The 22,954-nt window shown below is 49.0% G+C and overlaps 1 protein-coding gene across 1 annotated transcript in view; it reads right to left on the bottom strand.

The window, feature by feature from the left end:
* Positions 1 to 1,503: 1,503 nt before the first annotated feature.
* The window catches only part of LOC119400951 (uncharacterized), a 43,619-nt gene continuing 22,168 nt past the window's right edge, over positions 1,504 to 22,954 (bottom strand). Inside the window, exons 3-5 of the mRNA XM_049418040.1 lie at positions 9,352 to 9,499; positions 5,222 to 5,395; positions 1,504 to 1,851 (exon numbers count right to left, since the gene is read on the bottom strand). Of these exons, the coding sequence (XP_049273997.1) occupies positions 1,642 to 1,851; positions 5,222 to 5,395; positions 9,352 to 9,499 (532 nt within the window). The 3' untranslated portion in view covers positions 1,504 to 1,641. The remainder of the gene's footprint in view (positions 1,852 to 5,221; positions 5,396 to 9,351; positions 9,500 to 22,954) is intronic.

The raw sequence follows: 22,954 nt of genomic DNA, 5'->3' as shown, positions 1-22,954 counted from the left end.
GGGTGACAAGTGACGTTAACAGACGTAGTATTATGTGGCAGAAGTGCAAAATCACACCAGACCTCACACCATATGAGTCTGCGGAACGTGTAAGTAGTTTAAAGCTTCTCACCCGTTACAAAGGACACAGCAGTAATTCAGCATCCCCAATAGTAGCAGCAGCCACAGCATAATACATAGAGGCGTCAGGACTTCGACGTAGAGACCGTATACGTTCTTTAAGCATAGATAGCCGTATCATCATCAGCAGCAGCGACAGCGTAATCTTGAATGTGTTAGCCAGCGCCACTTGTCGCTCTGGCGGCGAATGTTAAACATTCTTCTCTGTACTAACGTTACGTAGCATACGATCATTTACGAAATGGCAGCTCACCAATAAACTCTCGAATGCTACACAAAGGCGGCAAGTATGCCACTTTTAAGATTAAATAGGCATATCATTATCAGCAGCAGCCACAGCAAAATCTGGAGCGTCTTAGCCAGCGCCACTTCTCGCTATGGCGGTGAATGTGAAATATTCCTTAGGAACGTTACGTTGAACGCTATCATTTACGTAATAGCAGCTGACCAATAAAACCTCGCATGCTACATAAAGGCATCAAGCTTGCCACGTAGGGACTGTATAAATTGTTCAAGCATAGATAGGCGTATTTAGTTGTGGACTACAGCATGTGATTGAACATAACTATCATGTTCCTCGAAAGTCTCGTTTTCTTCTACACTCTTCCGAGGCTATCGCCATTTTTTTTTCGTTTAACAAGTCGCTCCCATGACCTGACCAAAATTATGGCAGATTAAGGTTCACGACGTTTGCCGACAACATGTAGCCGACGTAAAAGATAAGTGAGCATACTATGATGACATCAGAAGAACTTGTTTTTGGGCGAGTTGGTGCCTTAAATTGCTGAACATATCGTAACAGGCGCGAAGCTAGAAACATGAAAAAAAGCCGGAGAAAAGAGACAGAAGAGCGCCAAACTACCGACTGTTTATTGCCAGCGCAGGCTGAAAAACCGTTACACTTCCACACAAGCGCAGTAGCGTGGAAAAGTTACCCCAAACGTAACATCACGTGAGCAGTTCATTAAAGGAGGACAACTCAGATTGAAAGAGAACAATGGATGTGTCAGTGACACAAGCGGACCCTTTACTTCTATTATGATACGCCTCTAGTAATTCTCTTGCTGTTTGATCTCTGCTTTTGCCAACAATTCTAGCTTGCGCAAAATGTGGCACACACGAGCATGACCTGACATCACTCTTACCAATGCTGTTGGCATGCTCCCTGAGGCGGTCGTTGATACACCGACCCGTTTGACCGATGTAGGTCTTGCCACAGGTCAGGGAAATTTCATATACAACACCTTCGGCACAACGTCTGAAAGGTTTCACGTGCCTCTTTTGGCACCCTTGCTGCTTAGGGCGAGAGATTGAATTTCTTCGCAACTATACGCTTTTGTCCGCGGTGAAGTTGAACAAGATGATAATAAAAATCAGTTTTATTGCATGTTCTAAAAGTCATAATGCCCGAATCAGGCTAGTTCATTTCACTATTATTGTCTTCTTATTCCCGTTTCGCTCGAACGTTCACTGTAATATCTCAGAAATAACGCGTGTTTGAGAACATACGTCAGGCCCCCGTCACGTAATGAGGCCCAGACAGGTATCATTGGCCGAAGGGTCACTGAACTTTGTCCTGAAGAAGTTTAGCAGCAGCTGGACCGCTCTCAGTCTGGAGAATTTTCCTCCCCAGTTCGTTCTAGCGCACACGTTGTCGAAGTCTTCGTAGTCGACATCGAAAACAGCGATGCCGATGTCGATGGACGTGTGCCGCGCTTTGACCGTGCACAGCTGCAGTAGAAATGAAGAGGACTGGTGAGGATGTGAAGAGTACGACAGGAAAATGCTCCACAATAAACTACCGCGTTTACTCAGTGAGTGCTATAAAAACAAACCGATATCCACGAAGTAAATTTGTCTGATTTGTCTGCATGGGTTCTTTCTAGCCTAAAATTGACCTCTTAAGCTGGCATTGATTTGCATTTAACTCCTAAATTGCCACTATTCCAATGCGAAAGCTGAAACGAAATGTTGTGCTGGTGTATGATGCAGATGTGACCCATGTTAATGCATGACGTTCGGTGTAGGGGAACAACTTCTGATGCGTTTTATTAATTTGTAGTTTCGTGACAATGTATGAATGTTGTGTTAATAGCTATGGTTTGTGAAAGTGAGCGACAATGTGAACAAAATTCCCCTTCCTTTGCTACTGCATTTACCAATATGGGGGTGAAGGATTCCCTCAAGCCCATCATTGAATGTCGTTCCCCTTCGCCTCCTATAACTTATGTTGTGATAAACAAATATTTCAAATAAAATCAATTTTAGTGGACAGAGAAACAGAAAGAGGCCATGAGTGGTTCGGTAATTGCTCGTGTCACGCGACCGGTCAAGCAGCTTTCGTTAGCAAGCGTTCCGCAACGTGTATCCTGGCGTGGTTCGCAAAATTTCACAGTTCACTAGCGATCCAGACAACACAGACTTGCAGGACAAGATGGAGGCCTAAAGTGATTAATAATCGTTAACATAAAATGTCGCTGCAGCCTACGCTTCGACATGTGGACTTGTCTGTCTTTTGCTACCCTCAGAAATCCAAGTCCCCTTGTTGGCTCCAGTGACCTTCGCTGTTCAAGTATTTTTCATCGCAGTTCACTGGCGTTCGTTCGTAAACGGTAAACAATAGATACCGCATATATTTTTTTTCTTTTCCACCAGTCCTGGTGTTGATATGTTGGTGTCGACATGATGCGAGAATGGGTTAGTACAGATGGAAACATTACAAGTCTTTTTTTTTTTATGCCATCAATGATCCCATGATGTGTTTCATGCAACAACTTCAGCGCATGTAACAGCGAACTACCAACAACTACAGACATGCAATAGACACGGCAGATTTTAGTAGTGTACACCCTTAACTTGCAAATTAAGGCCACCCTTCCCCGAAAATGTTCAATTTTGCTTGCGTATATATACACGCGCACATACATACGCACGCACGGACATACATAAAAAGTATTGTTGAACCACCACCCCACCCCCCCCCCCCCAAAAAAAAAAGAATTCTGGCTACGCCCCTGCAGCAGTTAGACCAACAACTGAGCCACAGAAATTGGGTACATCCCACTACTCACCACTGGTCCACTAAAAATAAGGCAACAGTTAGGTCAACAAGAAATAGCACATACATACGCACGCGCAAACACGCATAAAGTATGGTTGAACCCCCCCCCCCAAAAAAAAAAAAAAATTCTAGCTGCGCCCTTGCTACAGTTAGCCAAACAACTGAGCCACAGAAATTGGGTACATCCCACTACTCACCACTGGTCCACTAAAAATGAAGGCAACAGTTAGCTCAACAACAAATAGCACATACATACGCACGCGCAAACACACATAAAGTATGGTTGAAACCCCCCCCCCCCCGCAAAAAAAAAAAAAATTCTAGCTGCGCCCTTGCAACAGTTAGCCCAACAACTGAGCCACAGAAATTGGGTACATCCCACTACTCACCACTGGTCCACTAAAAATGAAGGCAACAGTTAGCTCAACAAGAAATAGCACATACATACGCACGCGCGAACACACATAAAGTATGGTTGAACCCCCCCCCCCCCCCAAAAAAAAAAAAAAAAAATTCTAGCTGCGCCCTTGCAACAGTTAGCCCAACAACTGAGCCACAGAAATTGGGTAGATCCCAATAATCACCACTGGTCCACTAAAAATGAAGAAGGCAGTAATTAGTGGAACAACAAATAGCTGCGAAGCGATGACGGCGAGCCGAAGACCCCGAGTACGTACGAGAGAATGCTAGGTGACGGAAAAGGCAATGGCGGCTGCGAGAAGACCCCAAAGCGACTGAAGGCCTACGCCAACGACGACGCGTCGTTGATCTATGAGAGGTGCGAACGCTTGGTAACAGCGCGAGTTTGTCTCTGGAGTTTGCACAACCGTGTCGTGTCTGGACTGTCTGCGGTTTAACTCGAACCTCTCTGCGCTGAGAATCAACGTAGAAACAACCTAGCATCACTATGCTAAGGCCTAGAAACAACCTAAAAGCAACCAGATTAGTGTTCAGAATGGTCCAGTTCCTCTATTTCAAGCCTTACGCGGGCAAGTGCAAGCTTCGGCAATTTTTTAACGCACCTTTTGCCCGAGTGCCACTTCGTCGTCGAAGGAGAAAAGCCGGTGGTCCGATGCGCTGTAGTATTGGGCCGCGTGTAGTTCTAGGCTGTAGTTGTACTCGTGCCCGAATTTCGGGTCATTGCACACCTGGTATGCGAAAAGTTTAGAAGACCCCAACTTTAGAAGAGTGAGTCATCAAAATGAATGCCTGATGCAGGTAATTCTATGACGTTATTAAATGCGAAGTTAAATTCGCCTCTCGTTCACGGATATATTTACACATCAGCACAAAAGTGCTGCCATTAGAGTGCTACCGTTGGATTGCAGTGCAGCCATTCGAGTGCAACCATTAGCCTACTACACATTAGAACACTGCGCCTTAGAGAGCTGCTCGCGAGTAGCCTTTGAGTGCAATACTTGAGTTCTTATACGTCGACTATCGGAGCATATGCAATAATTGAAAGCAGGTGAGTCGCTTTTATTTGCAGATGGCTGGGCCGCCTGATAAACAAATAAAGTCTTTTCACTCACTCACTCACCTAAATTCTTTCGCCCTTATTTATTCAGACGTCATGAAGCGCAGTTTGTATTAATAATTGTACTTCAACAAATATACAAAAACGATATTCATACTCCACCGACATCAGGCACGTAGCCAGAATTTTTTTTCGGGGGGCGGGGGAGGTGGGGGTGAGGGCAAGGCCTAATTTTTCGAAAGAAAGTCTTTCCATGGCAAAAAGAAAAAACAAAGTTCCCGGGAATATAGAAGGCTTCGGCTACAGCTTCGTCCGCTACCGAGGCGGTTACGCCATCTATAAGTGTATCTGGTAACCGGAACGTGACTACCGCGGACACTCCTCTGTCGTCAGGCCCAGCCCTTGTAAAGCACCCTGTTAAAAGAGGCAGTGATAGAGCTGTACGCATGTTCTGTCTATTTTTAGGAGCGTGCACGCCGCACGGAGTCTTCATGCGCAGCACTCTTCCAGCGCAGCGAGAGAGCAGGGAACTTTCGGCGTGGGCAGTTGACAGAGTCACTCACCTCTGCGTAGCTGCCGAAGGATTTGGCTTCGGGGTCGTACGCACAAGCACAGAGGAAACCAGGCGTCTCCGTTTCTTCGGGCACCGTCCAGCGGCCTTTCATGGTAACGGAAATCGCCCAGACCGCTTTCACACCTCGGGCAGCCATCTTGCCTACGCTGTCGGCTGTCACGGTCTGCAGGTTCATTTTAAAATGTGGCTGTTTTGTACTGATAGCGAGAAAGGGAAAAAAAATTCACTGCCATATCCACGAATTGAATGATGTTAGAGGAGCTTGCTCGGAGATGATCGGGTAACCCGCGAAGGCTCCGTACACATTCCTCTACCGTCATATATAGACGTGACAACGTTGTTATACATACATTACATCCACAATGCTTATTAATTCACGGTTGGATGCACTATATACATTTTGATGAAGTATATATACATTTGGATGAATTATAAACATTATATATACACAAAAGATGTTGTTTTACCAAGTTCAAACACATTCCTCTATCACTGTATATAAACGATGTTAGAATGGCAGACTGCGCTTGTTGGTTTAACATATTTCAAGTTTTAAGGCGCGAATAAGACACGGACGAAGAATAGGAACACACACACGGAGCGCCACTTCCAACATAGATTTATTTCGAAAGAGCACAGAACATATTTATACACCACGCGCGCCGTCAACGTGCCTCAATGCGCAGTCGTATTCAAGTAGCGTAACTCTTTTGGTGATAATGAAATGGAGACAACGCTGACGCATAGATCACCTGATTCAATTATTTTCTTAGCCTCAATAATTAGTCGTACTGATTTATCTGGACTTCGGCCGACTACCGCGCAAGCGCTAAAGTTCGGAACGCAATGACAATCCCGGCAGTGTATCGCGAGGTGGCCCTCTCTGCCATTTCTGACGTTATTATTATGCTGTCTTAGCCTGTCATTCAGGCACTGTTCGGTCTGGCCAACGTAACTTCTACCACACACGACAAGGGGTTCTCGTAAACCACGCCCTTCTGACAGCTTACATACTTGTTCTTGTTCTACTTGAATACGACTGCGCATTGAGGCACGTTGACGGCGCGCGTGGTGTATAAATATGTTCTGTGCTTTTTCGAAATAAATCTATGTTGGAAGTGGCGCTCCGTGTGTGTGTTCCTATTCTTCGTCCGTGTCTTATTCGCGCCTTAAAACTTGAAATATGTATATAAACGTGACAACGTTGTCATATATGCATTACATACACAATGTTTATTAATGTAACGCTGGATGCTCTATATACATTTTGATGAAGTATATATACATTCCAATGAACAATAAACATTATATATACACAAGAGATATTCTTTTACAAAGCACAAGAAGGGCGTCCCTCGATGAGCTTGGGGACTCGTTTCCCTTTAAAGATGATTGCTTTATGACCAGTAAAGTATGTTGCCAAGGGATCATCGATGATGGGACGCAATAGAAAGTTCGATATGGCAACATCGATACAGGTGCCCCTGATGGTGGTGGGATGTTTGCAGTCGTACGATACGCATCGGAGAGCGTAACGTGACATCATGTGTTGGCTGGTTATTGGCAAGGCGAGATCTTCCCAAGCTGCTGCTGCGTTGCGAGCCCGTCGCGCTGCTGCCGTTCATGCTGCGGAGCGGCAACGAAGAGTGTTTACTTAGTGAGCTCCCGGCGAAGAGAAAGGAAGCCAGCGAAGCGAGAAGTGCGGCCCTCGAGCAGTCGCGCTTGCGCCGAGCGTGGTGTGTGCCGCCTTGAGCGGCGGCGCCATCTAGTGAGCATTCTTGAAATCACCACAGAGAGCGCAGCTGCGCCGAGCGTGGTGTGTGCCGCCGCGCCGACGGTCACATATTCGAGGACAAGGCGCGAGCATAAGAAGCTTGGCGAGCAAGCCAGCAAGCTCCTAAAATTACACCATCTCCCGCTAAAGGGGACCATGAGGCGATGCGAAGCCGGAGCACTTGCACGATCGCGTTCCGTTGGCGTTAATTGGGCATGCTACCGACCTCGCGTCGTGGAACGCGAAGAGGGACGTTATTGTCACGCCATACCAATATTCAAACTAACGAAACGGCCGCAAGAGCACCAAAACAGTGGCATGTAAATCATGTCGTTCATGACATGGATATCATGATTTTCATGTTATGAACTGTCATTTATGTTCGTCATAAAGTCACGTTACGCCATACCAATTTTGGTGTATAGCCTGTTAACGAAACGGCCAGGAGAGCCCAAAGTCGTAGGCGGCTCGATAGATAGATAGATAGATAGATAGATAGATAGATAGATAGATAGATAGATAGATAGATAGATAGATAGATAGATAGATAGATAGATAGATAGATAGATAGATAGATAGATAGATAGATAGATAGATAGATAGATAGATAGATAGATAGATAGATAGATAGATAGATAGATAGATAGATAGATAGATACGCTCAAACTCGCAGAAGTTCGCTGCGAAATGCTTCGCATTTAAAAAATTACACCATCTCCCACTCAAGGGAACCATGAGGGGATGCGAAGCAGCATTGGGGGCGCACACCATGTTTCCGTTACGCTCACTCGGCGTTTCCGTTAGTGTGTGAGGTCTCTATTTAGTGTTTGTGCATTGCTTTCCGTTAGAGCCAAGTGAACGTGTGGCGCCGACGTTGACGTTAAAACTCATCTGAATGGGAACGAAGCGAGAATGACGGAACCCGACCGAGCGCACGCGCTTATATACACATGAAATGGGGGAGGGAGAGGAGAGAGTTGGCTACAGGCTGTATTTGGCTGCGGCGAGGCTGCATCACGTGGGAGGAGAGGCTGCGCCGCGGCTGCAGCGCGGGGGAGGAGAGGAGAGAAGGCGACCGTACATCTGCGTAAAGGAGGAGAGTGGGAGAGAGAGTAGGCGCATGCGCAGTGGAGCGTGGACGCCACCAATATCACCGGACACAGCCCCAAGCAAAATCGTTAGTGCTTGTCGGTGGGCTAGTTGGTTCGGAAGCATGGTGATGAAACAGCGCTAAGAGACGAGGACGTGTGTGTGCCCCCTTGCGTCCTCGTCTCTTAGCGCTGTTTCATCACCATGCCCGAGCAAACGCTGCTTCGCATCTAAAAGCATCACAGTGCTTGCCCCGGCCCTATGTGCCATCAATCTATGAATTGTCTGAGCACTGCCACGCGTACTTATTTCTTCATTGTTACGTTATCGGGCTTCACCCTCGAGACACTGTTACCACCGCTCGGCACCGGCCCCGTCGCAATGTTTCGGAAACTACGAGACTGTTTTAAACGACTCTAATAAGTTTGCGCACACTACACGAGTAGTCGAGTTTATTCAGGAGCTAACGCGAGCCCCAGCGATAACGCAGATATTTTCGATCATTCATGTATAAACGACGACGCGTTCCGCCGATGATCAGATAAGTCGACGTCCGACATCCGTACCCGCCACTATCATTTTAAGGCGAGTAGTGCTTGTACTACTATTTTATTTTACAACGAGTAGTGCTTGTGCTATTATTTTGTCTTTTAATGGGAACAAGTTAACCAATGAAGAGTTTTTGTCTGTACCAGCTTGTGCTTTGCGTACTTCACCGTGACAACCACGTGACAATTAAGAACTCATGGCAGTATTCATTCAGCATTCTATGCTCTTAAACATCATCGGTATGCGTTGACCACCATGCTTGGTACGAGAGCATTCCGGTTATTCGGCATTACTGTTTGAGCTAGTTTCGTTTATTTGGTGCCCTGTGTAGAGCAACTATTATCCAATCTAATTCAGCAGATGCTAAACAAAACGCTTTCTTCTTATCTGATTATCTACAAATAATATCTGGGCTTTTATGTCCCGAAACCACGATATGATTATGAGATACCCGGTAGTAGAGGGCTCCGGAAATTTCGACCGTCTGGTGTCCTTTAACGCGCACTGACATCACACAGTATACGGGCCTCTAGCATTTCGCCTCCATCGAAATGCGACCGCCGCGGCCGGGATCGAACCCGCCACTTTAAGGTCAGCAGTCGAGCACCATAAACTCTGCTCCACCGCAGCGAGCGATTATCTACAAATAAGCAATGTTCTATTGTACAGACAGTCGTTAACGCATGTATATTCGCCCTTGTTCGTACCATGTCGTGCTGGTAGCTACTGTTGGCTGCAGAGAGCTGCGCAGGCCTGCTCAGAAGCGTCGGGGGAACGACGTGACAGTCTTGAAACGTGTTGTCGCCACATTCGTAATGTCCCAGAGCAATGAACAGTTGCGGTGTGAAGATATTCCTGCAAAGCGGAACAAAAGAGGCTTAACAATGGGGTGCAAACGTATTCCGACCTTACCCACCGACTGCGTCGAAACGCTCCGATGGCTATACTCATTTGCTCTGAGCGTCGATGCCATTAACCTTCTACTCGGTGTTCTGCACTGGCTACTGCCAAATCACATTACACTCAAACCTCGATATAACGAACATGGATATAACGACTTACCGTTTATAACAAAGTAAATGAGGAATAGTCTTCTCATTAGATGCAGTGTTGTGAATGCGTGTTTATAACGAATTTTCAGATACAACGAAGTTATTTTTGTGTCTGGTGCTACTTCGTTATAATGAGGTTGCAGTGTATTACCATTCTGACAAATTCGTTTGCACTCAAAGCGTGAAAATAAAAGACGGCGCTCCTCTGAGTAAACGATAGTTTACGTTACGAGAATATTGCAGGTACGGCAAGTTTCTGTGGTATCTATACATTAAAAGCAGCAATGCAGCAGCAATCCTTCAAGTTCTATCACGCATCACCTCATACCCCCGCCATCGTTGCCAACCCAACGTCATTCAGATCACATAAACCACGGCAAAGCTGTGTACCCTCCTACTGCTCCCACCACTGCACATCTTTCAGCCTTTTTTTGTCATGTCAGTGCAAGAGTGGAAAGGCCTCCTGCTCGATGTTGCGCACCACTCAAGCATCATCAACTTCAAAGCAGAGATCAAGCATCTACACAATAAACGTTGTTATAGCCCACCCCTCATGTAAAAAGCCTTCACTGGGGTCTTTGAGGTATTGTAAATAAATTCGCATTGTGAAACGCAGTAGAACTGAGTGCAAGGCTCATGGCTCCTCTAGACGATAGGGCCGCGCACAGAAATATAAAATGCCTACAATGTACGTTGCTTAATTTCTATGTTTACTCTTTCCAATCGATTGAGGTCGTACACTTGCCGCGCCGAATGCTTACAGTGGATTCTCTGGTGGCACGTAAACTGCAGTCGTGTTGCAAGATAAGATATTTCGACTTCAGAGTTACAAGGAGAAAATTCAGAGCCCTTCCACTACTCTGAAGATGGAAGCCAGCGAAACTGTGACTATGATGTGTCTGGTATATTGAATATTGCCATAATGAATTTATATATTATTATTGTTTACTGTACTAAGTGAGCAAAAAGAGATACATTCAAAGATACCGGCGTTTCTCTTGCGCATGACGCACATTATCTCATCAAGGGCGGTCTCAAAAATGATATCCTGTAGCACATAAGAAACCCAGCTGCTCGGAAAGTTAAAAGAAATGGCATGACGTTCGTTTCCTGCGCGCGTTGCACTGACTGGGGCAAAACTGTTCACGTCACACTGCCATGTCGGCTATAACATACACCATTAAGTTTGCTTCTACGTCATATGTGTATTTTTTCGACGCAGAAGCGCTGCATTAGTCGAGATAATCGGCTCGGCCGAAAAATTTTTTTTTTGTGCTTTCCTTCTGCCCAAGGACGCGATCCGCGAGAACCTAGTCACATAAAGCTTTGCTGTAAAGGCAACCTTATGTTGCCTGTTTTGCGACCGGGGGCGCTTTCCTGGATACTGTCAAATTCCTCCATCTTTTGAAAATTTCATAATGGCGGCGTTTTTAACCTAATCCGAGAGGCCGTAACGGCTCTCTGGGCCAATCAGACTTGACCAATGGCTCAGTTCGACAACGTGGCAAAATTTGACAATGTCCAGAATAGCGCCCCGGATCTGCTTCACGATCACGGTGGAACCTACGGAAATGCATCGAGGTAGTAGTTTTCCCACGTGTCGTCCGGAATGACTGCCGCAAAAACGGTGATGCACACGTAACCTTTAGCTCGGTGCTGGTCCGTGACTTTATCCGCAATCTGCAACAAAACGATTATATTTCCTTGTGGTTTCGTGCTACAAACAGGTGGTTAATTGTCACTTATTCCTTTCAAAATTAAGGGGAAGAATGCACAAATATTTTCGCTCTCTACCATGAGCCGTTAGCCTTATCTAGTTATATACACTCACAGATGTAGTACGCGTACTGCAATAGTACGCGTATAGTACGCGTACTGCAAGCGCAGAGAGACTGCAAAACTCTCGCCAGAGTTCAACTTTGTGCGAGAGTGATGAGACCTGCGGCCGGACTGCTGCCAGCTGGTGTGAGAACACTGCTACTGAAACGTGTCACAAAGAATTTATTTTCCGCCGCGATAGTACAGCGGTTACGGTGCTCGGCAGCTGACCCGAAGGTCGCGGGATCGATTCGGGTCGCGGCTGTCGCCTTTCGAAGCAGGCGAAATACTAGAGGCCCATGTACTTAGATTTAGGTTCATAATAAAAGACAAGGCGTGCAAACATGGACACAAGAAAGAAGTATCCGTGTTTCCAAGCCCTGTCTTTCAGAATGAATACGTAGCAACTAGGTCAGCTCTCTGTTATTCTAAGCTAGATTTAGGTGCACGTTAAGGAACACCAGATGATCAAAATTGCCGGAGCCCTCCTCTACGGCGTCCCTCATAATCATATCGTTGTTTTCGGATGCAAAACACCAACAATTTTTATTACTGGACCTATGAGTTATTTGGCAAGAGTACACTGCCGACATTTGCTTCCATTAGATCACTATCACTGCGCGTACCTTTAGGCTTTCCAAGGCAGCCGTGACATATGATTCATTCAGGTCTCTTGTAGGAGTGTCGACGACTCCGAAGTGGCAGATGCGGTGGCGCCACAAGTACCACATCATGAAGGGAGCGGGCGCTGTGGTCGACGCGATGACTTCCTTCAAATAGTACGCATACCTGCGCGACGTCCACGCCGAGGCTCAAGAAATGATCTGCGTTGTCTGCGTAACATTTTAGCATTTGTAGTGCCACGAAGCATTTCGCTGTTCGTTTTATGCATGCTAATAACTGCCGGCCCGCGGCTTTATCATCTGTGTTCGTGGTACGAGTGATAGCGATCGCGGCCCCACGCATTGGCTTAGCGTTGATTCCAGATCGCTGCCGAATGTAGTAGCTGTTTTGCGGGGCGTATCTCGAATGTCCTCTGCCGCCTTTAAATTTAGTGCGTGCGACTGCAGCGGGCATTCTCTGTTCTTCGACGACAGGCGTGCACGTCGTTGGCTGCCGCCGCATCAAAGTGTACAGTTTCTTTTAGTGGGCGCAAGTCAACCTATCAAGTGATTCACTTCTTTTATTAAGGCGAAAGCCTTAAATGCCTCGTCAAACAAGAAATTTGACCGTCGGCGTCCCGCGGCGTTCAGGACGAGTAATGCGAAAAATCATCATCACGTGATGACTTCACAGAACGCAAAAAAATTTGTGACGTCATTATGAGGTCACTGACGTAACGTGACTTAACGTCACACGATGACGCCACCACATGACATCGTAGCTTGGTCAAAGGTGGTCCGAACACGAAGATGGTTTTCGCCTTCCAGTCGTCTTAAGGGAAAGCATAAGGGACCCTGTGAGTTTTTCTGCAAGCCATCCAGTCTCCTGTCGTCCGAACTGCCGTCACTGCCACGTGACGGTATCAACTCTCGTTTAGTTTCTGTGTAGAAATTTTCTATATAGATCGCCTTCAAGTGCACTTCGTAGTGGGCAGCTAAACACGCCATGATGAAAGTAGTACAAGTTATTCATGTAATAATGTGTAAATTGGCGTACTTATCGTAAGTACTTCATAGGTTGCATCGGAAAGGGTTAATGATGCAATTTTCCTGTTAATGCTATTTCTACGTTTCACGCACCTTTACACGAGTAAACAGCATCATCAACGCTATCTGGCCGACCATGCCCACAGCAAGACAAAGGTCTCTTCCATGTTCCGTCAACCAACCCAGTCCTGCGCTTGCTGTGGCCACTTTAAACATTCAAACTTCTTTAGCTCATCTGTCCAGCAAAGCTTCAATTTGGGCTAGTTGGTACGGCATAGCAATGTAAATGCGCTGAATGAAGCACAGACGAGAAACGTAACAAGGGACAGGACCACCACTTGCGCACCACTTGTCCTGTCCCTTGTTACGTTTCTCGTCTGTGCTTCATTCAGCGCATTTACATTGCTATGCTCATCTGTCCACCTAACTCACTGCCTCCCGCTCGCGTGCTTCCCTTCTCTGGGAATTCATTTTTTACACGTGGTTACCTTAACTTATCGCTACGTGCCCTGCCTATGTCCACTTCTTAGTCTTGATCGCAACTAAGATGTCCTTAACACTACATAGCTCTTCTACAGCAAAGAGTAAAGCCAGTTCTACGCAGTGAAAGCTGTAGAAACAGCAAGGAGCTCTCGTGTCCACTCCCGCTGCCGCTCGCGACGAGACGCTATTTCATCGGGCGTCCGAAAAGTCTTGCCCATCTTCGCCAATGGCGTGGCGCACCCATAGCCTGTCGCCTCGTCTCCACCGCGCCTCTCCTCCCCGCGCCTAGCGCGGCGTCGCATTGGTTACGGCCACTCCGGTCAGCGCCAGCTAGAAACACCGTTCCGTCCGCGACCTAGAGTTACTGTTATGCTACCTTTAGGTAGCAGAACTGCGCATCTGTCTTCCAATTGCCGCTAGCAACCATGCATTGCGGAGAAGCCGACGCTCGGGCTAATTTTAACACGAAAGTGTTTTATGCCGGCGTCCACCACGTACATCCGTCACGGATATGACGTTGATAAAATGGACGCCAACGGGTGAGAAAGAAAAAAACCACGAAAAAGATCCCCCGCTGGGGAACCCACGACCTTGAGGCCGCGACGGCAAGCGCCCGACGCCCTACCGACAAAGCTAACTCGTCAGATGCTGGACACGGCGCGAACGCGCCTTATGTCTTTCACACATTATCTTTCGCACGGTGCTCTCTGTTGGCGGTTGGCGGTGTAGGTAGGCGGGGCGGAGCGGGGAGGAGCGGGGCGGTGCCGCCGTCTGCGAGAGGGGAACAGAAGTAATGCTTCACGATCGACACTTACTAGCGCTTACTCCGAGATTGTGCGATATCGGAGGCCATGGTTAAAACGTCTCGATACCAGCGAGGTACACTGGCCGCGCTGGCGTCGCCGAGGCACCCTTGACGCAGTTCGTTCTTTGCCTTTCGCTTCGTGTTAGCGTGCTTCGGCTCATCGGAGTAGTGCAGCTTCCACATGCACCAACGGGATTTCTCCGCCGCCGACTGCTTCAATTGCGAGAGCACCAACTAACAAAACTGCTGCAATACGCGTTGCAGAAAGGACGCGATTTTGACAGGCGAATGTCGTGCCTTGGTGGAGCGGGACCAGAGCCTGCGAGACAGAGGCCAGCGGGACGCACGCATTTTTTGTATTTCTCGACGCCGCCGTGGCAGCGAACTGAATTAACACTTGCCATCGACATCCAATGTTTATCGCCGGTCTTCGACACGCCTGATATGTTAATCGGCGACATGGTAGGCATGTCGCCTGCAAAAACTAAGTGCGACTTCACCGCATAGCTGTGGTTGCTAGACGGACCTGTGCGCAACTCTGCTACCTAAAGGTACCATATACAGTAACTCTATCACGACCGAGGAAGTTATGCCATCTATGGGTTTATCTGAGAACCGGAGCGGGACATGAGGACGCGCATCTGCCATTAGGCCCAGCCCTGAAACAGCTCTGCTGTTAAAACGCTTACTCGCGTAAACAGGAAGCACTCACCGGAAGGAGTAGCCAATGCCGAACTCGGTAGCGGCGAAGCGTTTGCGCTCATCGATGAAGAGGCGAAAGTCGGCGTCCAGATCGTAAGGTTCGAACTCTACGGGACCTGCCTTGTACACAGAGTCGTAGAAGATGTACTCGCAGAGGCCGTCGGTCGGGAACGTGCGCGACGAGTTCGTCTTGCTGCCCATCGTGCACACCAGGGGCACTCTGTTCAACTCTGCACGACCGTACGATCGCGCGTGACGTCATAACAGGGACAGCGCAAAATGACACAGTCTAAAGAACTGCATATTCGCACAAAACAACACAGGCAAAAAAATTCGAGCGAGTTCCGCGCCGTGAGAGCCGTCATACAGCGAACCTTTCACCCCTTTCGTCAGCCACTACAATTTGCTCCTATGTCTCGGCAAAGTTTGCGCGATGATCAACATCATCATTTTGTTTATTTAATTAATTTATTTATTCATTTATTCAGTCCCACTTCTGGTCACGTGACCTTCGTGACGCCTACTACTACTACTACTACTACTATGACGACGACAACGACGGCACAGTGTGAACTAATCTTGGCTGGAAAAACCACGGTCCCTTTAGGAAAGGCTAAAGAGAGCTCAGGCGAAAGCCTAAGCTCTCACGACAGAAGTTCCCAAGATGGAGGCTTGATGAGGTGACAATTATTGAACAAATGGTGTTGCTGGAGACAACGTATCTACAAGTGGTCTTGCCTTCTGTTGCTTCCTTGAATAAACAAAGAAGGGGAACCCACGGGCTCGTTTTACATCGAAAGCTCCAGCGACAGTATACCCTTTCAAAAATATCAATCTCTCTAAGCTCTCACGGGGCACTCAATAAATTACTCTAACGTTATCGATCCGTTGCATTGTCCCCCTCTGTTCCTGAAGCGTGTTATACTTCACGTAGTTTGGCACCAAGTCCATGATGGACACATCTCTGACAGAGCGAAGATTTCGATTGAAGACGTCATCAGATGACGCCGTGACATAAATTTAGTGATGAAGTCGCATCACAACGTCATTGATGGCATGATTACCTGGCGTCATTTAATTCGCCATTTGACGTAATATGGGTACCGTTCATGTTGACAAAGCTGGGCGCCGGATTTTTCAACTTATGAGACACATATGGCTTTCGCCTTTATAACTGTAGAGCATACAACAGCGCTCACAGGTGTTGGAAGCTAGAGTCAGTTCATGTAATGACCATCTTTCCGTCTGCATCTTGTACCTAGAATATGCATGGCAGGTAATTCTTACCGCATTACTTATAATTATTATTCAGGTAAGTTCATCAGTTGTCTAACAAAAGCATTTCATTGCTTCCGCTTTATCTTAATTGGAAAAGAGCTTCTCCCTAAACAAAGCTTGATCGTAATTGGATTCAACGTCACAAAATTGGCTTCGTGTGTCGTATAGTCCTGTGCATTCTGCTCGTGGAGCAGCACGCATGCCCAGCGAGCAACAACGGCTTGTATAGACTACAGAGTTTTTTTACGGACTTGTTTCAGCGTCTGAATGGCCTGGCTGAGGCACGAGAGATGAGTCTCGCGGTATCTGGCCATTAGCTGGTCTTTAGTTTCTGCCTCAATACTGTTGTAAACAGCCCCGCCACGGTGGTCTAGCGGTTATGGCGCTCGACTGCTGACCCGAAGGTCGCGGGATCGAATCCCGGCCGCGGCGGCTGCATTTTCGATGGAGGCGAAAATGTCTGAGGCCCGTGTACTTAGATTTAGGTGCACGTTAAAGAACCCCAGGTGGTCGAAATTTCCAGAGCCCTCCACTACGGCGTCTCTCATAATCATATCGTGGTTTTGAGACGTTAAACCCCAGATATTAAAAAAAAATTATTACTGTTGTAAACAGGAGGAATAAAATTCATCAGTTCATTCATTCATTCCTTCATTCATCCATTCTCTACCGATCAGACTCGCCTTTTTGGGGTGGTATTGTAGACGCTGTCGTATTGGTACTGGTCGGTGGCGTTGCTGCTGCGGTAGTGCTACTAATCTCGGTTGCCGTCGTCTCGGAGGTGGTCGTACGCTGCTCCACGGTAAACTCGGAGGTCGCATCTACGTGTGTCGTTGTCGTACGTGCCATCGGTGCGACGTTGATTGTCCGTCGCGGCACCAAGATCGTCGCGTGATCGACGAAGACAACAGCAGGGACGACTGTCATGCCTCTGGGCTCCAGGGACAGAGTCTCGCTCGTCTCAGCTGGGAGTGCAATGTAGAAGTTCGCGGAGATTCTGAAGATAGTGTTTCTTCGGAAGCCATTTATCAAGGTTCGTCACAATCAATGAGTAAACCATTCAGCACACAAGATACATGTGGCACGATAATAATAATAATAATAATAATAATAATAATAATAATAATAATAATAATAATAATAATAATAATAATAATAATAATAATAATTCATGAGCCCTTGCCCTATCGGGAACATAGGGACAAGCGAAGCTTGGCCCATGCGTGCCTGACCTGATATACTACCCATTTTTCTTTCCTTAGCATTGTGCAAAATTCTATCCTAACTGTTTCCTTTATCCATGCCGAAAAGTGGGCCTTCGTTTTAGCAGCGCAGTGACTTTAGTTGCCACGGGCAACAACGACGGTAATGCGTTCATATTCAGGCAACAATGAAACGTGGCAACGTGGAAATGCAAGTGACCTCCATGAAAGATCAGATTGCCGTATCAGAAAAGGCCGATCGCCTACACGCCCACGATCGGGAGAGCATCGATTATTTGAAAACGGCGCATAGAAATACTCACGCGACCGGCACACCTTCGAGGGCCTATTTCTGCATACACTCACCGGCGCCGCGTCTCTCGCCAACAGCAACGCCGCCACCGAAATATGTGCGTTACAACAAGCTTCGCTCGAAAATGCTCCGACCTATTCACAGCACCTTAATGGCGCATTCACACTTGAGAAGCGAACAGAAAGCAGTAGCGCATGAGCGGCGGGAAAACTGTGTTCGAGCGCGTCGGAAATGTTCACATTTGTTGTACCGCTACTGCATGCCGTGGCCGCCGCCGCCATCGCCACTTCGAGAATTCATTCTCTTTTGACGTTTCGTGATCATTTAATTTCGTACCGAATTCAAGTTATGCATGCAAACACGGAAAAGAAATAGCTTTCACCTTTTCAAACAGCTGTTTCGGGAGCTCCACCAGCAGCAACAACATAAGCGGACTAAAGTCCCTGTATATTTTTGGGAAAGTACCGTCTTTCTTTTAACCGAGCCGCCACGCCGAGCACCCTCCTCTCCCACCTTCCATCTACCCGCTTCACGGGCCGTCGCCCGGGAAACGCGCGCAAACATCTTTCTTTTTTTTCTTATGTTTTCATTTTTCGCCGAACCCGACTTCGCGGTCACCAGCGTTGCGTGCGTTATCAGCGTGACATAGCATTCTTGATAGGAATGTGGCGCGAGCCGGGTTATAGGGCCGGCGCCCGCACGGTGGCCGTTTGGGAGAGGATATAGATAAGGTTTGGACACTTGGGAGAGGAGGGTTGGACACTTTGGAGAGGATATTGCCACGCCCACTTCTTGTCTTGTTTTGATGTATTCGGGTTTGACCGGCAGGGATGGTTATCAACGCTCGACGCTGTCCGCGAAGTAGTGTTCTAGAAGCGTCGCGATTGTAGTAGATCGGTTTGTTAAGATTGCGCCCCGCACGCGAATGTTCCAGCTTTGTCTAGAGATAACGCCGCCACCAGCAATATTGCTGGAAAGTTCGATAGCGCCTGTATAAAAGCCGACACGCTTGATCGCATGTCAGTTGATCGACGGTCGACGTTCTGTCCGCCGCTATCAGTGTATTGCTGTAGTTTGACTATCAGTTTCTCGGCCACAAGTTCGGCCAAATAAACAGTTTCACCTCGGACCTGCTGACTGCTGTCTTCGTCGACGTCACGACTACGTGACATCTGGTGGAGGTGCTGCTTCTTCCATGATCCGGACGCCCCCGCGAAGCGCTGACCCAAGCCCAAGCCGCGAGGAGGACGACGGCAAAGAAAACCCGGATCGTCGAGCAAGCCGCAGGCAACAAGGTCTACCGCCAGAGCACGGGCCTCTACCTGAAAAGACCCAGCAAACAAAGATCCTGACCTCGACCACAGCGACGATGACAGACGCTGTGCCGGCCGCACCGATCCTTCTCCGGACGCCCAAGGAGCCGCCAACCTTCCGCGGATCGTCGTTCGAAGACCCGGAAAGCTGGCTCGAAGCCTACGACCGAGTAGCGATTTTCAATGCCTGGACCAGCGAAGACAAGCTACGGCATGTCTATTTCGCTTTGGAAGACGCCGCTCGGACCTGGTTCGAGAACCAAGAGCGAAGCCTGACAACATGGGACATCTTTCGCACCAGGTTCCTCGTGACATTCACGAGCGTCGTCAGGAAAGAGCGTGCTGAGGCTCTGCTCGAGACCCGCGTGCAGATGCCGAACGAAAACGTGGCGCTCTTCACAGAGGAGATGACAAGGCTGTTCCGTCATGCAGACCCTGTCATGCCCGAGGACAAGAAGGTCCGCTTTCTTATGCGAGGAGTCAAACAGGAGCTCTTCGCCGGGCTGATGCGGAACCCCCCATCGACAGTTCAAGAATTCGTCTCGGAAGCAACGACCATCGAGAAGACGCTCGAGATGCGCACCCGGCAGTACAATCGCCGCGCATTTCAAGACAGCACAGCTGTTCATGGCCTCGGCTCCGACGACTTCCGCGAAACGATCCGAGCAATCGTGCGAGAGGAGCTGCGGAAGCTTGCGCCGTTTGGACAGACCGAAGTTACGTCGATTGCTGACGTTGTACGCGAGGAAATCACACAGTCACTGGGTGTTCCTCAGCCGGCACCGCCGCAGCTGCAAGCCATGAGCTATGCTGCTGCAGCCCGACGCAACGCCCCCTTCCTCGCCCACGTCAAGACGCTGCGCCACCCCAGCAGTTCCGCCGCCAGGCACCACCGCCGCCACCACCGACGTCATATCGCCCGCCAGCCGGCCAGCGATCCACGCCGAGGAAGACCGACGTTTGGCGCGCCCCTGACAACCGCCCGCTCTGCTACCACTGCGGGGAGGCCGGCCACACGTACCGCCGCTGCCAGTACCGACAGATGGGACTACGCGGATTCGCCATCAACGCGCCGCGCCCGCAGCCAGGCGAACGGCCTCGCGACATCGACGACTACCTCACCGGAACACAGTGGCAAGAAGACGACCTTCCCGCTCGCCATCGCCCGGCCGCTATATGTCACCGCACCGCCGGCCGTACACTGGCCCAAACCGGGGCCGGTCGCCTAGCCCGTATCCGGAAAACTAAGGGCAGCAACCGATGGAGGTGCGGTTGCTGCACGACGAACTACCGAAGATCCTCCGCCGCCGACGACGACGCCGCGACGAAACCTTCAGAATACGACGCGAACCAAACAGACCCCTGACGACGAAATCTCGCGGACTGAAGAAGACCCGACGACGCAACATGGAAGCAGCGGAACACACCGACGCAGCCGTGACCCGACGCCGCGACCCAACCGCAACGCAAGACGACGAACTAGCGACCTCGACGTTCTCGTCGACGGCCACAACATCACCGCTCTCGTCGATACTGGAGCCGACTATTGCGTCATCAGTGGGCCCTTCGCCACGAAGTTGAAGAAAGTTAAGACCGCTTGGGAAGGCCCCGAAATCCGCACCGCTGGAGGCCATCTAATAACGCCGTCTGGAGTCTGCACAGCAAGAGTCACAATCAATAATCGCACGTATCCTGCGAGTTTCGTGATCTTGCAACACTGCTCCAGGGAAGTCATACTTGGCATGGACTTCTTAAACCATCACGGCGCCGTCATCGATTTAAGAACCAAATTGATAACCCTATCGTCGGACAAAACGACACCGCCGGATACGAGTCCATGTCAACATGCCCTGAACGTGCTCGAGGATCAAGTTACCATCCCGCCTCGCTCCAGCGTCATAATTTCCGTCAGCACCGAAAAAGCTGAAGACATCGAAGGTGTCATCGAGAGCGATCAGCGTTTGCTGCTAGACCGTGACATTTGCGTCGCAAGGGGCATTGCTCGGTTGCATGAAGGAAAAGGAAGCGTGATGCTAACGAACTTCAGCCAGGAATACAGACACCTGAGCAGGGGCACGACGATTGCATACATCGAAGAAATCTTGGCCGTCAGCGATGCGTTTGCCTTTTCAGATTCTAACGAAGCTACGACGACGATCGATGAGCCACCCTTCGACGTAAACCCAAGTCTTCCCGCTCGCCAACAGCAACAGCTTCGACGCCTTCTGCAGGAATACAGGGACTGTTTCTCGTCGTCATCGCGGGTCCGACAAACGCCCCTTGCTAAGCACCGCATCATAACAGAAGAAAATGCTCGACCACTCCGTCAGAGTCCCTACCGGGTTTCGACGCGGGAACGGGAGGCCGTTAAGAAACAAGTCGATGAAATGCTACGCGACGACATCATCCAGCCGTCCAAGAGCCCGTGAGCGTCTCCCGTGGTGTTAGTGAAGAAGAAGGATGGGACCCTACGTTTCTGCGTCGATTATCGTCGCCTGAACAAAATCACAAAGAAGGACGTATACCCTCTCCCACGGATAGACGATACCCTGGATCGACTCCACAACGCCAATTACTTTTCGTCGATGGACCTCAAGACCGGCTACTGGCAAATTGAAGTCGACGAGAGAGACCGAGAAAAGACCGCCTTTATAACACCGGACGGCCTGTTCGAGTTCAAGGTCATGCCCTTCGGTCTTTGCTCGGCACCTGCGACTTTCCAACGAGTCATGGAAACTGTATTAGCTGGCTTGAAGTGGCAGACTTGCCTTGTTTACTTGGACGACGTCGTTGTGTATTCCTCGAACTTCGACGAACACCTCCAGCGACTTCAATCCGTACTTCAAGCAATCAAGAACTCCGGGCTCACCCTGAAGCCGCAAAAGTGCCGCTTCGCGTACAAGGAGCTCTTGTTTTTGGGTCACGTGATCAGCAAGACTGGAGTGCTCCCAGACCCCCAGAAAACAGCTGCCATCGCCGCTTTCCCGCCACCCACCAACAAGAAGGCCGTGCGCCGATTTCTCGGCTTGTGCGCCTATTACAGACGCTTTGTCAAAGACTTTTCACGGATCGCCGAGCCACTAACACAACTCACGAAGACTGACGTCGAATTCAGGTGGCAAACAGCGCAAGTCGAAGCATTTCATGAACTGAAACGACGCCTGCAGACACCACCGATACATGCGCATTTCGACGAGCACGCCGATACGGAGATTCACACCGATGCAAGCAGCATAGGACTCGGCGCCGTCCTTGTGCAGCGGGCGGGTGGACTGGAAAGGGTTATCAGTTATGCTAGCCGGTCGCTGTCTAAAGCAGAGGTCAACTATTCTACAACAGAAAAGGAGTGCCTCGCCATCATCTGGGCTACGTCAAAGTTTCGCCCCTACCTCTACGGCAGGCCCTTCAAAGTTGTGAGCGACCATCACGCCTTCTGTTGGCTAGCTAACTTGAAAGACCCTTCAGGTCGCCTTGCACGGTGGAGCCTAAGACTTCAAGAATTTGACATTACTGTCGTGTACAAGTTCGGAAGGAAACACTCCGACGCCGACTGCCTGTCTCGTGCCCCCGTCGACCCACCAACGCCCGACGACCAGGATGATGACAGCTTCTTGGGAGCCATAAGTACCGAAGACTTCGCCGAACGACAGCAAGCCGACCCGGAACTGAAGGGTCTAGTGGAATACCTGGAGGGC

This window comes from Rhipicephalus sanguineus, chromosome 7 (genome assembly GCF_013339695.2).
Source record: "Rhipicephalus sanguineus isolate Rsan-2018 chromosome 7, BIME_Rsan_1.4, whole genome shotgun sequence".
Taxonomy (NCBI): Eukaryota; Metazoa; Arthropoda; class Arachnida; order Ixodida; family Ixodidae; genus Rhipicephalus; species Rhipicephalus sanguineus.
Note: the sequence above shows the minus strand (reverse complement) of the source record. Positions and strands in the feature narration are given on the sequence as shown.